Source organism: Thalassophryne amazonica, chromosome 9 (assembly GCF_902500255.1).
Source record: "Thalassophryne amazonica chromosome 9, fThaAma1.1, whole genome shotgun sequence".
In the NCBI taxonomy this organism is placed as follows: Eukaryota; Metazoa; Chordata; class Actinopteri; order Batrachoidiformes; family Batrachoididae; genus Thalassophryne; species Thalassophryne amazonica.
The window spans coordinates 115,552,634-115,574,533 of record NC_047111.1 but is presented as its reverse complement, the minus strand read 5'-3'; the positions used below and the strand labels follow the sequence as shown (position 1 = coordinate 115,574,533).

The window sequence follows — 21,900 nt, the reverse complement described above, 5'->3', positions numbered from 1 at the left end:
GGCAGTCAGTAACGGTTACTTTTTTAGACCAAGCAGAGGAAAAAAATATGGAATCACTCAATTCTGAGGAAAGAATTATGGAATCACCCTGTAAATTTTCATCCCCAAAACTAACACCTGCATCATATCAGATCTGCTCGTTAGTCTGCATCTAAAAAGGAGTGATCACACCTTGGAGAGCTGTTGCACCAAGTGGACTGACATGAATCATGGCTCCAACATGAGAGATGTCAACTGAAACAAAGGAGAGGATTATCAAACTCTTAAAAGAGGGTAAATCATCACACAATGTTGCAAAAGATGTTGGTTGTTCACAGTCAGCTGTGTCTAAACTCAGGACCAAATAGAAACAACATGGGAAGGTTGTTAAAGGCAAACATACTGGTAGACCAAGGAAGACATCAAAGCGTCAAGACAGAAAACTTAAAGCAATATGTCTCAAAAATCGAAAAATGTACAACAAAACAAATGAGGAACGAATGGTAGGAAACTGGAGTCAACGTCTGTGACCGAACTGTAAGAAACCGCCTAAAGGAAATGGGATTTACATACAGAAAAGCTAAACGAAAGCCATCATTAACACCTAAACAGAAAAAAACAAGGTTACAATGGGCTAAGGAAAAGCAATAGTGGACTGTGGATGAAAGTCATATTCAGTGATGAATCTCGAATCTGCATTGGGCAAGGTGATGATGCTGGAACTTTTGTTTGGTGCCTTTCCAATGAGATTTACAAAGATGACTGCCTGAAGAGAACATGTAAATTTCCACAGTCATTGATGATATGGGGCTGCATGTCAGGTAAAGGCACTGGGGAGATGGCTGTCATTACATCATCAATAAATGCACAAGTTTATGTTGATATTTTGGACAATTGAAAGGATGTTTGGGGATGATAATGCATCTTGCCATAGAGCAAAAACTGCAAAAATATTCCTTGCAAAAAGACACATAGGGTCAATGTCAATGAGCAGATCTGATATGATGCAGGTGTTAGTTTTGGGGATGAAAATTTACAGGGTGATTCCATAATTTTTTCCTCAGAATTGAGTGATTCCATATTTTTTTTCCTCTGCTTGGTCTAAAAAAGTAACCGTTACTGACTGCCACAATCTTTTTTTCTTGATTTCTTATAGTGTTTCTTAAAGCCAGAAAGTTGCCATTTGAAATGACTTTAGTTTTGTGTCATGTCTGTGATCTGCTTTTTTTCTACAAAATTAAACAACTGAATGAACGTCATCCGAGGCCGGTGATTCCATAATTTTTGCCAGGGGTTGTATATATATATATATATATATATATGATACTTATAAATTCAGCCCATTTTACCAGTTACCCTCCTCCATCTTCTTTATGTGCTAATCTACTGGTATCTTTGACTCTGCTGAAATCAGTGCAAAAAGCTGCTATTTCAGTCAGTCCACTTTAACTTCAATATCCATTTACTATAAAAGGTCAACCACCAGATCAAAGTGTGACCGAACTATATTTTAAAACTGTCAAGAGCAGTTTTTTGTGCTGTTTGAGACACAGAGACAAAGAAACATAGACAGCATCTCAACAATGGAAACAAAGTCACAAAAACAAGGGCACAGAGAGGCTATACAGTCACAAGAGCCCTTAACTGTTAAGTGATTCTGATTGAAAGAGAGAAAATAATAAAGAGAACAACAGCGTGTGGGCTTGATCTGAGTAACAAAGGCATACAGTGAAAACTGCCAATGATTAAGACGGGTAAGGCCAGCAAATAAGAGATCGACTTCACACTGCGTACATTACAAAGTGCAAGTCAAGACTGTTATTCCGGGACACCTCAAAGTCTGACCTTTTCCAGTCCACTTGAAAGAAGATCAGGGTAGACTTTATCTAGCAGAACAAAGCCATAATATCTGACAAAACCAACAGCTGTGTGCAGGTAATAACTGCAAATTTAACCATTTACACATGTATAGGTTACCATTCCAGAAAGAGGAGGCGTATGTGCTGTGAATGGTTTTGTAATGCGAGTCATAAGTCAGAATTATATAGCTGGAAGGCAACCCCGTGCCTTGTGCGCATTCCAAGGAAAATGGATAGCTAGCACACAAATTACTCCCACCCCGAATAAACTGCTGTAACATAGATCAAATTGCTTTTTCACTCTGACGTGTACAAAGGCACAACAGCCACTACAACCACAACCGAACATCCCTCATGTGAAGTAAGGCTTTGCTGGAAAACTCCTGTGAAAACAAATCCAGAGCCCGACAACAGCCGCTCAGCAACACTGATAGTAATCTCTGACTATAGTGCTACATTTTAATGCTGCGTCTGTTGGACCGCAGCTCACTCAACGCGGCAGAGAGGCAAATGCTCCAAACAGAGTATCAAAGGCAATAACACAACGCAACCTTAGAAGATTTTCAAGCAAATCCCAACACACACAAGGCTGGAGAGATCTGAGGAAGCATCACTGTAGTCTGGGACTTACCTCAAGCGCCTCCAGCGTTACGAACCCTGTGATGGAAAAGCCATCGATGATGTCCTCCTCAGCTGAAGAAGACTCTTTACGCTTTCTTCTTGGAGGTCTAGGACGGGATGAGGGTTCCCTGTCTCCTTCCCTCTCCGAATCAGAGGAGAAGCGAAACACAGACCCCTTAACATGGTTGTTCCTGATCCCATTTGATCTCCTTTCCCGATCCCTCTCGGACCGCGACTTCCTCTTCTTGCGGACACTGCTACAGCGTGGGCCATCCATGTCCTTCACCGTAAACATCCAGAAAAATCCTCCTCTTGCAGTGAATCAAGTCCTTCGAGAGCCAACCACCTGCACAACCTGACCTCCAATTACGAGAAAATCCTGAGAATTTCTACAATAGCCAAATGAATGTTTCAGTATTTTGCATCCAAGGTAACCATGAAAAATCCAACAGATTAATCCTCTTCACAGGAAACTCAAAACGGCACTCAATCATTAATCCAAGCAAAGATCCCAAAAGGTCTTCCATCAATTCCTACAACTGAGGTGTACAACTATCTGTTAAACGTGGTGTCGCCAGTCTCTGAATTCCGTCACTGAAAGATGTTTTCAAGTCAGCGTCTGCTTGGTGAACTTATCCCCCCACAGCAAGCTGAGCTGGTGATCCCCCATCTTTCTTCTCCAGGAAACCACTCTTCTTACTCAAGGTCAGCAAACTGTCGCTCCTGCAAAATAAAGAGAGTGTGCATTTGCAACATGTTCACTCAGCAGGTTCAACTGTGCATTTAGTCAATGAGCCATTTTCTAAAGCTGCTGCATATTATACAGAAGGCTGCTGCCATTCTAGATAATGCAGAATAAATGTTTTATTAGGGTGGTTACAGTCTCATCTGTTCAGTCTACTGTGTTTTCTTACGCCGCAAGATGATCATTAAGCCCTAAGAACAGACAATTAGCTTTTGTAAACTGCTTTTTACCTAGTCTCTCGCAAGCTTTTGCCACGCTGGTCTTTTTCATTATTACATTACATAAATTAATTATCTACCAGTATTTTTACTTTGCTACTTGATGTCTTGAGCGTCTTACGTGCCCCAATTAGTCATTTGGTTGAGGCCTAGCAGCTAACTTCACATAAAACACAGCGACCTGAAATGCAAATTTGATTAGTCAATCTTAAAAAAAAAGAAACAGCAGTAACTATCATGAAACCAAATTAAATGTTTTAGAAATTTAACAAGAACAAAAATGGTAATTTTTCCCCATCTTCTCAAATGTGATTTGCTCTCATTCTGTTTAACACAAACTGGGTTTGATCTGTTTTCAATCAATCAATCAATCAATTTTTTTTTTATATAGCGCCAAATCACAACAAACAGTTGCCCCAAGGCGCTTTATATTGTAAGGCAAGGCCATACAATAATGATGTAAAACCCCAACGGTCAAAACGACCCCCTGTGAGCAAGCACTTGGCTACAGTGGGAAGGAAAAACTCCCTTTTAACAGGAAGAAACCTCCAGCAGAACCAGGCTCAGGGAGGGGCAGTCCTCTGCTGGGACTGGTTGGGGCTGAGGGAGAGAACCAGGAAAAAGACATGCTGTGGAGGGGAGCAGAGATCGATCACTAATGATTAAATGCAGAGTGGTGCATACAGAGCAAAAAGAGAAAGAAACAGTGGATCATGGGAACCCCCCAGCAGTCTACGTCTATAGCAGCATAACTAAGGGATGGTTCAGGGTCACCTGATCCAGCCCTAACTATAAGCTTTAGCAAAAAGGAAAGTTTTAAGCCTAATCTTAAAAGTAGAGAGGGTGTCTGTCTCCCTGATCTGAATTGGGAGCTGGTTCCACAGGAGAGGAGCCTGAAAGCTGAAGGCTCTGCCTCCCATTCTACTCTTACAAACCCTAGGAACTACAAGTAAGCCTGCAGTCTGAGAGCGAAGCGCTCTATTGGGGTGATATGGTACTATGAGGTCCCTAAGATAAGATGGGACCTGATTATTCAAAACCTTATAAGTAAGAAGAAGAATTTTAAATTCTATTCTAGAATTAACAGGAAGCCAATGAAGAGAGGCCAATATGGGTGAGATATGCTCTCTCCTTCTAGTCCCCGTCAGCACTCTAGCTGCAGCATTTTGAATTAACTGAAGGCTTTTTAGGGAACTTTTAGGACAACCTGATAATAATGAATTACAATAGTCCAGCCTAGAGGAAATAAATGCATGAATTAGTTTTTCAGCATCACTCTGAGACAAGACCTTTCTGATTTTAGAGATATTGCGTAAATGCAAAAAAGCAGTCCTACATATTTGTTTAATATGCGCTTTGAATGACATATCCTGATCAAAAATGACTCCAAGATTTCTCACAGTATTACTAGAGGTCAGGGTAATGCCATCCAGAGTAAGGATCTGGTTAGACACCATGTTTCTAAGATTTGTGGGGCCAAGAACAATAACTTCAGTTTTATCTGAGTTTAAAAGCAGGAAATTAGAGGTCATCCATGTCTTTATGTCTGTAAGACAATCCTGCAGTTTAGCTAATTGGTGTGTGTCCTCTGGCTTCATGGATAAAGCTGGGTATCATCTGCGTAACAATGAAAATTTAAGCAATACCGTCTAATAATACTGCCTAAGGGAAGCATATATAAAGTGAATAAAATTGGTCCTAGCACAGAACCTTGTGGAACTCCATAATTAACTTTAGTCTGTGAAGAAGATTCCCCATTTACATGAACAAATTGTAATCTATTAGACAAATATGATTCAAACCACCGCAGCGCAGTGCCTTTAATACCTATGGCATGCTCTAATCTCTGTAATAAAATTTTATGGTCAACAGTATCAAAAGCAGCACTGAGGTCTAACAGAACAAGCACAGAGATGAGTCCACTGTCCGAGGCCATAAGAAGATCATTTGTAACCTTCACTAATGCTGTTTCTGTACTATGATGAATTCTAAAACCTGACTGAAACTCTTCAAATAGACCATTCCTCTGCAGATGATCAGTTAGCTGTTTTACAACTACCCTTTCAAGAATTTTTGAGAGAAAAGGAAGGTTGGAGATTGGCCTATAATTAGCTAAGATAGCTGGGTCAAGTGATGGCTTTTTAAGTAATGGTTTAATTACTGCCACCTTAAAAGCCTGTGGTACATAGCCAACTAACAAAGATAGATTGATCATATTTAAGATCGAAGCATTAAATAATGGTAGGGCTTCCTTGAGCAGCCTGGTAGGAATGGGGTCTAATAAACATGTTGATGGTTTGGATGAAGTAACTAATGAAAATAACTCAGACAGAACAATCGGAGAGAAAGAGTCTAACCAAATACCGGCATCACTGAAAGCAGCCAAAGATAACGATACGTCTTTGGGATGGTTATGAGTAATTTTTTCTCTAATAGTTAAAATTTTGTTAGCAAAGAAAGTCATGAACTCATTACTAGTTAAAGATAATGGAATACTCAGCTCAATAGAGCTCTGACTCTTTGTCAGCCTGGCTACAGTGCTGAAAAGAAACCTGGGGTTGTTCTTATTTTCTTCAATTAGTGATGAGTAGAAAGATGTCCTAGCTTTACGGAGGGCTTTTTTATAGAGCAACAGACTCTTTTTCCAGGCTAAGTGAAGATCTTCTAAATTAGTGAGACGCCATTTCCTCTCCAACTTACGGGTTATCTGCTTTAAGCTACGAGTTTGAGAGTTATACCATGGAGTCAGACACTTCTGATTTAAAGCTCTCTTTTTCAGAGGAGCTACAGCATCCAAAGTTGTCTTCAATGAGGATGTAAAACTATTGACGTTTTGCACTGTTCAACACTGATGACAGAAAGATTTGTACTGTTTATTACTATTCAAACATGGAAACAGTTTATTTTTAAACTGGCTTTTAAAATCTCTATGTCAAATGTAAAGCTCACTAAGACTAAATTTTAACTGACTAAATTTAAATGGGCTATATCTGAGACATACTTGTGGGTCAACACATGACCAAAGTGTGGACTTTCGGCTATTGGTTGGACAAAACAAGCAGTGGGAAGATGACTCATTTTGAGTCCTGAGACCCTGACATACAGCCAACACATTTCGAACATTATAAAAATAATTAATTGATCATTAAAAGAACCAAAACTTTGACTCCTGGGAGATGTTAATCTTTTCTCTGCTTTGTATCGCTGCAAACTTAAAATAACATCATGATGTCTCAAAGGACACTGGCATTTTTACTATTCCTGGCATTTCATAGACATATATATAAAAAAAGCTATCATCTTTAATATATTGATTTATTGGGGGGTTCCCATGATGCACTGAGTGTTTCTTTCTCTTTTTGCTCTGTATGCACCACTCTGCATTTAATCATTAGTGATTGATCTCTGCTCCCCTCCACAGCATGTCTTTTTCCTGGTCCTCTCCCTCAGCCCCAACCAGTCCCAGCAGAGGACTGCCCCTCCCTGGGCCTGGTTCTGCTGGAGGTTTCTTCCTGTTAAAAGGGAGTTTTTCCTTCCCACTGTCGCCAAGTGCTTGTCACAGGGGGTCATTTTTACGTAATTATTGTATGGCCTTGCCTTACAATATAAAGCGCCTTGGGGCAACTGTTTGTTGTGATTTGGAGCTATATACATAAAATTGATTGATTGATTTACTACAAAGTTGAAAATCAGTAACATATGTTAATTCTGATCCAACTGTAATAATTTTAATATAAAGCCTTGAAAATGAATTTAAAATAATGACCTACTTTTGGAATCTGGCCCTTCTCACTTATTCTATACAGTACTGTGCAAAAATCAATGTCTCACAAAGATGCCACCAAAAATAAATAACTAGAGCACTGCACCCGTACAGTGCAAACCTCCACCAACACTAGTTTCCAATTCCACAAAATGTTTACCTTGGAAAACATTTTCAAGGTCAAAGTCCTGTTAGAAGTGGCTTTTTATAAGCTAAATTAGATGTGATTAAATGTCTGCAGTATGTATTTAGTTCACGCACTTGAATCAAAGTTTTTTATGGTGTTGTCAGGTTTCTTTTTTGTTTTGTTTTTTTTTACTTTTTTAGTTTCTGAATTATTTCTCAGCCACATGGGGTGTGCAGCCAGTACATTCTGACTGCCGGTCCCAAGGCCGGATAAATGAGGAGGGTTGCGTCAGGAAGGGCATCCGGCGTAAAACAAGCCAACCCAACTATGCAGACTCAGAATCGAATTCCCATACCAGATCGGTCGCGGCCCGGGTTAACAACGTCCGCCACCGGTGCTATTGCCCAACAGGGTGCCGGTGGAAATTGGGCTACTGCTGGGCGAAGACGACGAAGAAGAGGAGGAAAACATTGCCACGAACAGCGGGAGAAGAAGAAAACTAGAAGGGTGGAAATGAGAGTGGGGACTTTGAATGTTGGTAGTATGACTGGTAAAGGGAGAGAGCTGGCTGATATGATGGAGAGGAGAAAGGTAGACATATTGTGTGTGCAAGAGACCAAGTGGAAGGGAAGTAAGAGCAGGAGCATCGGCGGTGGGTACAAGTTGTTGTACCATGGTGAGGACAGGAAGAGAAATGGTGTTGGGGTCATTTTAAAGGAAGAGTATGTTAAAAGTGTGCTGGAGGTTAAGCGAGTGTCTGACAGGGTGATGAGTGTGAAGTTGGAAATTGAAGGGGTGATGATGAATATCATCAGTGCATATGCCCCACAGGTAGGTTGTGAGATGAAGGAGAAAGAAGATTTCTGGAGTGTGTTAGATGAGGTGGTGGAGAGTGTGCCCAAGCATGAAAGAGTGGTGATAGGAGCAGACTTCAATGGGCATGTTGGTGAAGGGAACAGAGGTGATGAGGAAGTAATGGGTAGATAAGGTATCAAGGATAGGAATGGGGAAGGACAGATGGTAGTTGATTTTGCAAAAAGGATGGAAATGGCTGTGGTGAATACCTACTTTAAGAAAAGGGAGGAGCACAGGGTAACATATAAGAGTGGAGGAAGGTGCACACAGGTGGACTACATTCTTTATAGGAGATGCAAGCTAAAAGAAATCAGACTGTAAGGTAGTAGCAGGAGAGAGTGTCACTAGACAGCATAGGATGGTTGTTAGTAGGATGACTTTAGAGGTAAAGAAGAAGAAGAGAGCGAGAGCTCAACAAAGGATCAGATGGTGGAAGCTGAAGGAGGAAGACTGTTGTGTGAAATTTAGCGAGCAGGTGAGAGAAGCACTGGTTGGAGGGGAAGCAATTTTGGACAACTGGAAAAGTACTGCAGATGTGGTGAGGGAGACAGCTAGGGCATGACATCTGGACAGTGGAAGGAAGACAAGGAGACTTGGTGGTGGAATGAAGAGGTCCAGGAAAGCATAAGGAGAAAGAGGTTGACGAAAAAGTTTTGGGATAGTCGGAGAGATGAAGAAAGTAGACAGGAGTACAAGGAGATGCGGCGTAAGGCGAGAAGTGGCAAAAGCGAAGGAAAAGGCATATTGCGAGCTGTACAAGAAGTTGAATAGTAAGGAAGGAGAAAAGGACTTGTACCGATTGGCCAGACAAAGGGACAGAGCTGGAAAGGATGTGCAGCAGGTTAGGATGGTAAAAGATGCACATGGTAATGTGCTGACAAGTGAGGAGTGTGTGCTGAGAAGGTGGAGGGAATATTTTGAAGAGTTGATGAATAAAGAAAATGAGTGAGAGAAAAGGCTGGATGATGTGGCGAGAGTAAATCAGGAAGTAAAAGAGATTAGCAAGGAAGAAGTGAGGGCTGCTATGAAGAGGATGAAGAGTGGAAAGGCAGTTGGTCCAGATGACATTCCAATGGAGGCATGGAAATGTCTAGGAGAGATGGCAGTAGAGTTTCTAACCAGATTGTTTAATAAAATCTTGGAAAGTGAGAGGATGCCTGAGGAGTGGAGATGAAGTGTGCTGGTTCCTATTTTCAAGAACAAGGGTGATGTGCAGAGCTGCAGTAACTACAGAGGCATAAAGCTGATCAGCCACAGCATGAAGTTATGGGAAAGAGTAGTAGAAGCTAGGCTTAGAAAACAGGTGAAGATCTGTGAGCAGCAATATGGTTTCATGCCGAGAAAGAGCACTACAGATGCAATGTTTGCTCTGAGAATAATGTTGGAAAAGTACAGAGAAGGACAGAAAGAGTTACATTGTGTGTTTGTGGACTTAGAAAAAGCTTATGATAGGGTGCCAAGAGAAGAGTTGTGGCATTGTATGAGGAAGTCTGGAGTGGCAGAGAAGTATGTTAGGGTAGTACAGGACATGTACAAGAATAGTGTGACAGCGGTGAGATGCGCAGTCGGAATGACAGACTCATTCAAGGTGGAGGTGGGATTACACCAAGGATCAGCTCTGAGTCCTTTCTTGTTTGCAGGACAGGTTGACAGATGAGATCAGACAGGAGTCCCCATGGACTATGATGTTTGCAGATGACATTGTGATCTGTAGTGAGTGTAGAGAGCAAGTTGAGTCTAGTCTGGAGAAGTGGAGATATGCTTTGGAGAGAAGGGGAATGAAAGTCAGCAGAAGCAAGACTGAGTACATGTGTGTGAATGAGAGGGAGCCCAGTGGAATAGTGCAGTTACAAGGAGTAGAAGTGGTGAAAGTAGATGAGTTTAAATATTTGGGGTCAACTGTTCAAAGTAATGGAGAGTGTGGTAGAGAGGTGAAGAAGAGAGTGCAGGCAGGGTGGATTGGGTGGAGAAAGGTGGCAGGAGTGATTTGTGACTGAAGAATATCAGCAAGAGTGAAGGAGAAAGTTTACAAGACAGTAGTGAGACCAGCTATGTTGTATGGTTTAGAGACAGTGGCACTAACAAAAAGACAGGAGGCAGAGCTGGAGGTGGCAGAGCTGAAGATGTTGAGATTCTCTTTGGGAGTGACAAGAATGGACAAGATTACGAATGAACATATCAGAGGGACAGCTCAGGTGGGATGGTTTGGAGACAAAGTCAGAGAGGCGAGATTGAGATGGTTTGGACATGTGCAGAGGAGGGACCCAGGGTATATAGGGAGAAGGATGCTGAGGATGGAGCCACCAGGCAGGAGGAGAAGAGGGAGACCAAAGAGGAGGTTCATGGATGTGCTGAGAGAGGACATGCAGGTGTTTGGTGTGACAGAGGAAGATACAGAGGACAGGGTGAGATGGAAACGATTGATCTGCTGTGGCGACCCCTAACGGGAACAGCCAAAAGACAAAGAAGAAGTTTCTGAATTCTTTCTCAGATCATTTTCACAGAATATTGGTTATCTCTGGTGTGCACAATTTGTCATTGCTTTTTTGGCACTTGGTTTCCAACTGATAACTGACAAATAGACAGACATAAAATTGGAACATCCATCCAATTTTGGTGGTGTAGGTAAATCCATAAGAGGAAAATGAGAGTGACTGAGGAACGTTTGATTGAGATATAATGCAAAATGTGCACCAAATGGGCTTTCAATATTAAATTGAAATTTCCACAAGATCCACAATCCAGATTAGATCCAGATCAAACTTTGTCAGGTGATAGTGAGTGCCAGTCTGCACCTTGCATTCAAATATGAATGTGATTGAGGCATGTTTAGTTAAGATATAATGTAAAATATAGATTAAAATGGGGTTTCAAAGTTAAATTTAAATGGCCACAAAATCTGTAATCTGAATCAGATCCACATTAAACATCGTCAGTCAATAAAGGACACCATCCTACATAATGCCCTCAAATATGAAAGACATTTGATCTTTTTGACAGAATTGTGAATTTTTGAAAATTCATTCGATATTAAAGATATGACCTTGAACACTGAATCGGTTATGAGTCTTCAGTAAAAATGTCATGATACATGAAGAATTGTGGGCTCCAGGCTGTTCACAAACAGACAAACAGGAGTGAAAACATAACCTCCTCCAACTTCAGTGGTGGCAGTAACATGATAAATGTATCATGTGATTACACTTATTGGCCAATCATTAACCATTAATTATTATATCCTGTTGTTGGCTTTGTGGAATGTTGTGTTAAGCTGTAACCTGACAAATTAATCAGATTTTTACTCATCTGAAGTGGTCCCCTACTTATTTATTTCATATTTGATCTTTCACTTACGTACCAATGAAGTAATAATGTTGAAAACCACATTTCATACAGAAAATTGGATGCTTAAGATTTCTGCACAGTACTGTATGATCAGCAGTTCTATTTGATTAAAAAGTAGGTTTGCCTTAAGACACATCATCAATACATATGACAGTTACACTGAATACAGGTGGTGTAACACATAACTTCTGTCTCGTGATTATCAAACTACATCTAGCTACATCTAGTATCTAGCTACAATTACTGGTGAGGTCTTTTCAAATCAAAAGGTTTTTGGCATTTGGACACATGCTCAAATCTGAATAACCAAGATCATCACATCATCTGCAAAACTCAAATCTCCACAAACTGCTTCTTCCACAAAACTGCCTCATGCTGTAAAATTCATCTCTTTTTTCAAAAATGACTGCAGATCCTCAAGCTTTTACATATGCTGATGACATCATACTTTCTCTGGCTGACAGTGAAGGCATGTGGCGGCTATGACATTAGGATGAACCATTCAACAGCTTCATTCCGAAGCATTCCCAACATATATGCTATAGTCAAGGCCCGAAGCCACTAAAACTCACTGAAGCACACATGGCTTCCCTGTGTGTCCTGAATACCAATTCTTAACCATGACATCACAGAGATGGCATCTTGTGTAGGAGCCTGAATCAGCAAACTGCATGCATTGACAAAAATATTTCAGAATCAATCTGTCACTGTCAAAAACACCATTTTTAAACTTGTCTGCTTGTTCACAGGTTGCTTCATCTGGATTCTGCAACATGCACAAATCTCTTGCTGCATCCTGCAAAAGTACATGCACAATTCCAAGCACTTGCAAAAAAAATAGATGCAAAACAAAGGCATATCAAACAAGCCAGCATGCCAGCACAGGTACCAATTTAAAAAAAATAGTCCCTTCATGCAGAGGTTTGAAAATGTAAGCAAATCCACATCTACTAGAATGATTTTTTTTCAACCTGATGCCCCATGCCAGCACTCACATACACCTCCAAACAGCTCGCTTCTTGCAATAAAAGCTGGATTGTGCCACTCGCTCTAGCTTTTGGAAAAGACTCTTTGCTCTTGTCTGGCTTTTTGTCTGCCTGTGCTGTCAGTACAGATCTCAGTAATCCAGTCCAGCCCACAGCAGCAGCAGCAGCAGCGGACTGCCTCTGTCTCCTGCTCCGGCTCTCCCAGCTTCATTTTCCGCTACAACACACAACAAAAGCCTCTCTTTCTGCTCCGAGACATGTCATGCAAAACCAAGAAATGCAAACCCTTGCGAGTGGGGAGGGACCGTCCGGGTAAGTTGCAGGCCGTCGGTCACTATTTTTTTTTTAACAAAACAAAAAAATAAACAAAAAAGATAAAGCGCAAGAAGGTTTTGGAGCTGGCAAAATAAATCCCGCAAAAGCAAACCAGAGCGTATCTCCTCCTCCGCCTCCTCCTCTCCTCCTCCTCTCCTCAGATCCGAGCGTCAGGATCCCGGAGAAGCGGGGACCGGGGCGCAGTGATACGATAATGCCGCAGTGCCGCCGTGCGCGCTGCCCGCTTCCTCCTCAGCGCAAACAAGTGCAAGCTCAGATCGCGTGCCCGCTGCGATCCATGTGTTCACACAAACAAACAAATAAATAAATCAATAAATCATTTGGAGTGAGCACACACATCTTTTTGTCTCTATAATAATTTTCGCTCTTCTTTGTGTCTGACATTGTTAGCATAAAAATATGGCCGTGGCTATTCGCGCAGCGGCCGTGTCCATAACTCTCATTTAGCTATTAGCATGGCAAAACTTGGAACTACTTGTATAAACAAACATACTGCATTCAAGTTGTCAGAACTCCTTTAATGTTTTCGATTTTGATTTTGATTTTTTTTTTTTTATGGCAAAGGCTATTCGCCCAACCGTTGGGCAGATAAATATAATGTCTTATTCGCCCAACTGTGATCATGTATTTGACACGTTTTGCGCATCTAAACTACTACCACTTTTTAAGGCTCATATGTTTGACACATTTAACGGCGTTGTCTTTAATTACTGCAAAAACACCGCAATGGATGAAAACAGACAAACTTCATAAGCATTTTGAACGGAAGCCTGTTAACAACGATGAAACAGTTTTTGAACAAAATGCTACCTGTTGGCTGTAAGATGGTGTTAGTTTGACACAGTTCCCTGGGTGTGATGAGCCAAACAGAACCGCTTTAGATCACACCTCCTCCGCGGGCTGCGAACCCTGCCACAGCCGGTGAGAAACTGTCCGCCTTTTTTCCCTCCCGCGATGAAACCGGAAGCGAGCTTACAAGCGCACTCATTGGTCGGTTGTGGTTGGGCGTATATGCTCACGTATTTACTTTATTGAGCCAACGGTTGAGCGTATAGCCACTCTCTTTTTTTATTCGTCCGTGTCCACATTTCACTATTCACACAGCAAGACTCTGGTGGCAAAAGGCCGACCCTATTCAAACGGCAGCCGCGTCCATAACTCTCATTTAATGCAGTATGTTTGTTTATACAAGTAGTTCCAAGTTTTACCACCAGAGTCTTGCTGTGCAAATAGCCAAATAAGAGTTATGGACACGGCGGCTGTGCGAATAGCCACTTCCTAAAAATATAGGAGAAGCAGCCCATATTGTGTTAAAAGTGATTCCAAGAAGTTTCCTCACCGTGACTTCAAATAAACAAGCTCAATGTCTACTCGAGTCTCTTTTATTTTAGATCTCTATCATTGTAACCAAGTGTTAAGCTTCGGTGCAGCTAGGGGTGGGCAGATCAATCCTAATATCGATAATATCGATACCAACACTGGTATTGATATTGAATGATCCTCATGTAAAAAGATCAATACTCAAGCTTTTTTTCTCTCCCCCAGACCTGCAGTGGGTCTATAATCAACTTTTCTGCGGTGCGGCTTTGCTTTGAACCTTGAACCAATTGAAGCAGTGATTCGTGGATTCATTGTTTTATTTCACTTTATCCTAATTTTTCCTCGCTAAAACCCTGAAGAGTATATGTCTGTGAGTAATATTTCATATTTTTTATGTTAAACCGACCTGTTATGGTCTTCTGAAACAGTTGATAGATGTATTTTATAACTTAAAAACGGGACCGATGCTAACTCGTTAGCATGTCTATGGCGTTTTCAATGTTAAAGTTAGCATTAAGATATTCACATCAGCATGTTTGTTGATTTGTTTTCTGTATGGCTCAGCGTTCATTGTTGTAAAAGAGTCAAATTGTAATTTTTTAAATTTATTTTTATTCGTATATTAATAATAATAACAACAACAATAATTGTCTACATAATAGATAATAAGAGTCAGTAATAATAGACTTATAATGTTATAATACAATTTTAGAGAAAGAGACAAAAAGAACCTAATGAAACAAAACACAACAGAAAAGATAAAACCATGTAACAATGAAAATAAATAAATACATGTAGAAATAAATAACTGTTTCCTGTGAACACCTAGTGAGTAGCCTACTGTCGTTTAGGTTTTGAAACCTTGTTTCTGAAGTGTTTTTGTGTGATGTGCACAATTTTCAGTATTCTGACTAATACCACCAGTCATTTACAAGCCTAGATCAACTTTGTAATATAAAAAAAATCAGTCTGTTTTTGATTATTAACATTTACTTGCACTTTTACTTTCAATACTTGAGTACATTTAGTTGTACATTACTTGTCATACTTAAGTACAATAAATACTAGATACTTTAAGACTTTTACTTGAGTAGCATTTCAGTCGGTGACTTGAACTTCTACCAAAGTCATTTTTTAAATGGGTATCTTTACTTTTATTTAAGTGTGATTTTCCGGTACTTTATACAACACTGACAGTCGCCATGTTGTGTTGCTCAGTTTTTGCATAACATCAACTTCAGGTCTATTTTGGCCCTTTCTAGCTGATGGGAGAACAGCCATGGTCTTTAGCTGCTGCAAAATGTCCACTCTAATTGAAAATACATGGCAAGTCTTCACCTTGCCTCTGTCGCTTGCTGTCGCTTGTAGCTAATGGGACTTTAGCTACACTGTGTTGGGAGCTCATTGTCCGCTGGATGCGACTGTTAGCTGTTGGGGAGGGCTGTTCCTGTCATTTTGAGCATTTTATTACAGACACCTGGAATAACATGGCTCGTTGTGTGGTGAAACATCCTAATGGATCATCTAAGATGGTCCTACTGCAATATTCACGCTGAATGAAAATCTTTAGCAGCTATCTGTAGCTGCTAATGTACGATTACTAAGAAAATAAGCCGCTTATAACTTTTTCTGCCTACACCAAAGCAAACCATTATGAGAACCACCACGCAGTCCCCCAAAAATATGACTTAATGCACACCAGTTTAGCCTGTTAGCTTAGCTGGTTCGAACACAAAGATAGGGTGTGTTCAGGTTTCTTTCATCACACACTGAGCCAACCATGCTCCATCTCTTTATTGATTTATGGATTCATCATGATGTAGCCAGAATCAGTGTATATACAGTCTGTCTATGGTTTTAACCCAATAAGTAAGTTTAGATGATAAGTTAGCTGAGATAAATTGAATAATACAACCACAGAGTTAGCTGTAATTATAAAAAAGAATACTGGAGCTGTGCATAGATTTTTACACTGTTTAAGAAATGAAGATTCATGGTGATGAAGTGTCTATGCACCTTCTGGTCAAAGAAAACTGGCTCTGAAAATGATGATTTGTATTAACAACAAACAACATAATGACAGTGCACACAAATACTTTGCTGTGACTGTTTCCTTTAAGACAGGTTGACGGATGAGATCAGACAGGAGTCCCCATGGACTATGATGTTTGCAGATGACATTGTGATCTGTAGTGAGAGTAGAGAGCAAGTTGAGTCTAGTCTGGAGAAGTGGAGATATGCTTTGGAGAGAAGGGGAATGAAAGTCAGTAGAAGCAAGACTGAGTACATGTGTGTGAATGAGAGGGAGCCCAGTGGAATAGTGCAGTTACAAGGAGTAGAAGTGGTGAAAGTAGATGAGTTTAAATATTTGGGGTCAACTGTTCAAAGTAATGGAGAGTGTGGTAGAGAGGTGAAGAAGAGAGTGCAGGCAGGGTGGATTGGGTGGAGAAAGGTGGCAGGAGTGATTTGTGACCGAAGAATATCAGCAAGAGTGAAGGAGAAAGTTTACAAGACAGTAGTGAGACCAGCTATGTTGGACGGCTTAGAGACGGTGGCACTAACAAAAAGACAGGAGGCAGAGCTGAAGATGTTGAGATTCTCTTTGGGAGTGACAAGAATGGACAAGATTACGAATGAACATATCAGAGGGACAGCTCAGGTGGGACGGTTTGGAGACAAAGTCAGAGAGGCGAGATTGAGATGGTTTGGACATGTGCAGAGGAGGGACCCAGTGTATATAGGGAGAAGGATGCTGAGGATGGAGCCACCAGGCAGGAGGAGAAGAGGGAGACCAAAGAGGAGGTTCATGGATGTGCTGAGAGAGGACATGCAGGTGGTTGGTGTGACAGAGGAAGATACAGAGGACAGGGTGAGATGGAAACGATTGATCTGCTGTGGCGACCCCTAACGGGAACAGCCGAAAGACAAAGAAGAAGAAGAAGTTTCCTTTAAGTATGTAATTCATAAATTCATATTCACCGTACTGAGATATCCCATAATCCCTTGTGTGCCAGAGTCGCTTCTGTCTAAACAACATTGAAAAACCACAACAGCAATTGCAAATTAACATTATATGACCAAAATGTATGTTTTATGCCTTTCTTAACATTTATAAGAGACTGCTGCATGAAACCCTGAAAACTTGCTAAAACAAATATTCCAAATATTCCGTGTTTGCTACGTTTAATCTGCGTGGAACTTCATAAACGCAAACTGAATTTCAGACATTTTATATATATTACTCTGGAACAAACAGGACAAACAGTGTTGTAAAGGACAATAAGCAGGACATTAAAGAGCAAACTTGACTTTCCCCAAGAACGACATGAACAGGAAGCGATCGCGGCTCAACGTGAACAACGTGAGCTTCTCGCATGTTCACACAAAACAAACAATAACAAAGTCTAAAAATCCAGATAATATATTCACGACAGTTTTAGGCACAATATACAAAGAGTTGTACCTTGCGATGTTGATGCTGTTGTCCGTGTACAGTGGTTAAATTGCAGCTTTATCAGAGTGTCTCAATGCAGTTCTTAATGCTACTGACATTTCACAGAGCAGCAAACTCTACGAGATTTTGCAGGATTTGAAACCTCAATAGGGCGAATCGATGCATATTTCTAACCCGCCCAGTAGGTCCAGTGTTCACCATGTAGTAGCGCAGCACGTGAAGACTTCATAGTGACTGCAGAAAAGTGTTCAAAATATGGGTGTTTCACACAATTCAAAACATTTTTATGCAGTGTTTCTAGTTGGCTATCTCCAAATTGCAGTGCTGCAGATAATTGTATTCTTTAATTCTTTTATGTTTTTGTTTTGTTGTATATTTGTATTTCTGTTGTATATGTGATCTCTTCATTTTCATGTCCACTCTGGAGCAATGTTTGAATCACAGTTGTTTCAAATTGTCTTGAAGCAGGGTTTTGTGTTAACCATCACTAATTTGCAGTGGTGATGAAAAGTTTTGGAATCATCTCCAGCCAGAAAGTCTAGTGTACTCGTATATTCTTTAGAGATCCTGTTTTACTTTGCTGTTCCGTTGTGTAGTTTGTTTCATATTATCCCACGTACTGGGCATCATGTTTCTCCTTCCAAGTTGCTTATCTCTGCCTGTTAGCTGATGCTGAGCAGATATAACACAGGTAAAACAAAGTTCACATATGAACTAATCCATTCATCCTCATTATGTTCTCTCTTTAATTTGTTACGAGTTACAAGCCTTTGTTGTTTTGGAGATATTGTCCACACAAGCCATGTGGGATAGATGAACTCACTCACCCACTCATCTGCATTACTGTTGTAGAGAACCTACACTGTTACCAATGCAGGGAATAATCCTTATGTTTGTCCAGTTACTTATTCTCTATGAAATTGGAGGAACAGTATATAAAAATGTGTGATTCATAAGTGGTTAATCCAATATTTCTGTAAAACCACTTGAATTAAAGATCAAAGTCTACAATACAAGCACATCCTCATTGTTAATCTCAACTTCAATGTGGTGCTATATAGAAGCAAATTTTAAATAAATAAACAAATAAATAAAAAAAAATAAAAAACACTGTCCAAATATGTCTGGACCTCACTGTATATGTTATTTTTCTGACCAAATAATTCTCAAAAGCCTCAGTTCAGTTGAAGTGCATTCTAGTTATTTTTTGCAATAGTAATTTTAGTTGTACTTGACATTTTATAACCAGGTGCTTGAGCAGTCCATCACATTTTGGGAAACACAGGTTTAACACTTTTGTGCAGTTTGGTGGTAATCTGCCTGCACAGTTCTCTTTTAACATTGTTAATATCCCACCACACACGTCAAATGTCAAATTAACACAACAAGCTGGGCTGGAAATCAGAAAAGCTGTGTAGAGGGCTGGATAACAAAAATACAGACATAATAATACAGACATGTTAATCAACATTAAAAAGCCAGAAAGGTTTGAAAGCCAAACCTGGAGCACAGCAAACTGTGAAACACAAAATAAACTATTTGTCATTTGAAGAAAAAAAAAATCTAGAGACAAAAAAACAAACAAAAAAACAATGCCTATACTTTATTTACATTAGCTATGATGAAATACAAACAGTATGGCACTCTGTGGTAAATCTGAGTGAAGCAGACAGTTCTCAAAAACTAAGGGGCCGTGCAAGAAGTAGAGTGAGGAGAGGCACCTGGACCAACCCTGAACAAGTTATAGGCTTCTCTGGCTGCGACTGGAGAAATTGGGCTCAGTTTTCCACAGCCAAGGCTGGACCCCATTTACAACTGGTGGGACAATGCAGATTCAATTAAATTTAATTATGCAGTGCCAAATCACAACATAAGCTGCCCAAAGGCACAACACGAGTGAGATTTAAACCTTATAACCACCTCTGTCACACTGGTAACAGTGGTCAGAAAAGACTCCTTCAGGAGTTTTTTGATTATAGGAAGAAACCTCAAGCAGAAGCTACACAACCACTTACACAGAGACCAGTGATCACAACGGCCAATGACTCAAAAAACAACCAAGAGATCAAGAACAGAGTCTCAGTGCCATGGACTGCAATTCACAAGTTAGTGTTTGTACTGATGCTATCATCAGTACAAACACTATTTTAATTCATGACTATCAGCCATTCTCCAGTTTTTACCCCAACCATGATACGTTTACATGACATTCCCCATCCCACACGGTCTAGATGGAACTTGGATGGATGGATCCCTCAGATGTACCAGTAGCACGCACCTATGCTCCCAACAGCTCTCCTGCTCCTCCATGGTGCACAGCAGAGGAACCTCCTAGTTCTGATGACTCCTTGCCATCTATGTGCTCCATCTTCATCTACCAAGCAGGCCCTGGCCAACTGCACCAGACAAGATCTCAGAAATAAAACAAAGCATAAACTGATCAAACAGATGTCATCTGAATCAGTGAACTAGCACCCCATCACGCCTTGACGATTTAGCCAGTGTATACCGACCATATTAAAAACGCTGTCATAAGCTAGGCATATGCAGACGTACCTCTAATATGTTATGGGTAGGTTTTTTGTAAGATAAGAACACGTTGAGGCACGCTGATATACATCGTAATACAGTGAGTACTTCGGGAAAATTTTGGGCATGCATAATATATTTGACGTGTGCCTTTGTACAGCTGATGTGACCCGCGTATACTCTGACCATAAGCTGTAGGTAAGTTATGCGATTGTTGACACACGTTTCTTCCAAGTTACTCTTAGGTCAAAATATATCCATTAAAGTTGTCCATCGATTGGCCCAGCAACTGAGCTGCAGTCCTCATGCGAACAATTCAGACAAATATTAAAACCATTCACACACAGTAAATTTATTAAACTTATGAGAAGCTTGATTTTTTTTTTTTATTATGTAAGATTTCATGTTCAAAAATTGTATTTTGTAAAAGCCTGAGGATTCTGAAATTTTGCATGCCACTGGATATCTGAAGGTATGTCGGCTCATAAGTGACTTCAAGCTCTGCAATGGGGACGCCCCAGAGCCCATTACCTCCTCATTCAACAAACACTAACGGGAAGGCTGACCTTAACAGTGCAGTGGCAATGAATAATAAATACCATGAGCTTGGCATATCTTCAGTGAATTCATTTGACATCTGAGGTAAATATTTGACTTCATGAAATCTGTTTCTGTGCTTTGTAGTCATGCAGTCAGAGAAAATGTCTTACCCTGAGGAGTGTGTTGTTAATTTGATCACAGCTGCCCGTTGCACTGCAACAATAACAGTATATTAAAGAAACAAGTGTTGCTCTTGCTTTGTACTCTGTGATTGATTTCAGGATGCTTCACACAGGAGCCGACCAATAACCATAAAGTAATGACTGTGTCACTGATTCATTACTGTTGGATGATTTACTGTATTGATATTCTATTGCCCTTGAGAGAGAAACACGATTATGTAAGACTGCAGTTATTCAAAATCCATACAAAGCATCATTTGCCAGGAATAAGTGCGTTCACGCCTTGTTGTGTAGACAAAGTTGTTTTGCTTGCCTGAGTGAGATTGTCTCTCCAAGGTTTCACCTCAGTTATACCAAGGGCCAATAGTATCTGCCAGATGTGAATCTGTATTCAGATCCAAAACCTTGTTAATTTTGGCACCCGATTTTGGCATTATCAAGAAAATTGTTTCCTATTTTTGACTTGTACAATACAATATTTTTCAAGGTCGACTTTGGTTTGAGTTCTGGTGACGCAGACAGGTAAATCTGTGTGCTTGGTCAAGACACTTTGTCTACATTGTCTCTGGCCCACACAGTATACAAATAATGAATGTTGATGAGTTCAATGGTATGAATATTTCATGAGGCGAAAGATGGAACATACCATTCACCATATACACATATATTTTTAAGAAATATAACATTCAGTTTCACTGCTTTGCTGATGATGTGCAGATTTATCTACCTCTGAACCTTAAAACAAACTCATCTGCCATCCTACAGACTTGCTTTCAAGAAGTCAAAGACTGGATGTCTTTAAACTTTTTGAATCTAAATGAAAGCAAAACAGAGATTGTGGTCTTTGGTGACCTTGACCTTTCTGCCCTTGGTCCACTCACCTCCTACTGTCGTTCATCTGCTAAGACCCTTGGTGTTTTTATAGACAGCTCTTTTAAATTCGAGAAGCAGATCAACACAGTGGTCAAAACAAGCTTCTTCCAGCTTAGACTTTTAAGTAAAATCAAGCGTTACCTGCCCCCAAATCAGCTGGAACAGGTT

The 21,900-nt window shown here is 40.4% G+C and overlaps 1 protein-coding gene across 1 annotated transcript in view; it reads right to left on the bottom strand.

Moving 5' to 3' along the window:
- Positions 1-12,854, bottom strand: part of auts2a (activator of transcription and developmental regulator AUTS2 a) — a 975,777-nt gene extending 962,923 nt beyond the window's left edge. Inside the window, 2 exon segments of the mRNA XM_034179013.1 lie at positions 2,470-3,182; positions 12,784-12,854. Of these exon segments, the coding sequence (XP_034034904.1) occupies positions 2,470-2,754 (285 nt within the window). The 5' untranslated portion in view covers positions 2,755-3,182; positions 12,784-12,854.
- Positions 12,855-21,900: the final 9,046 nt, after the last annotated feature.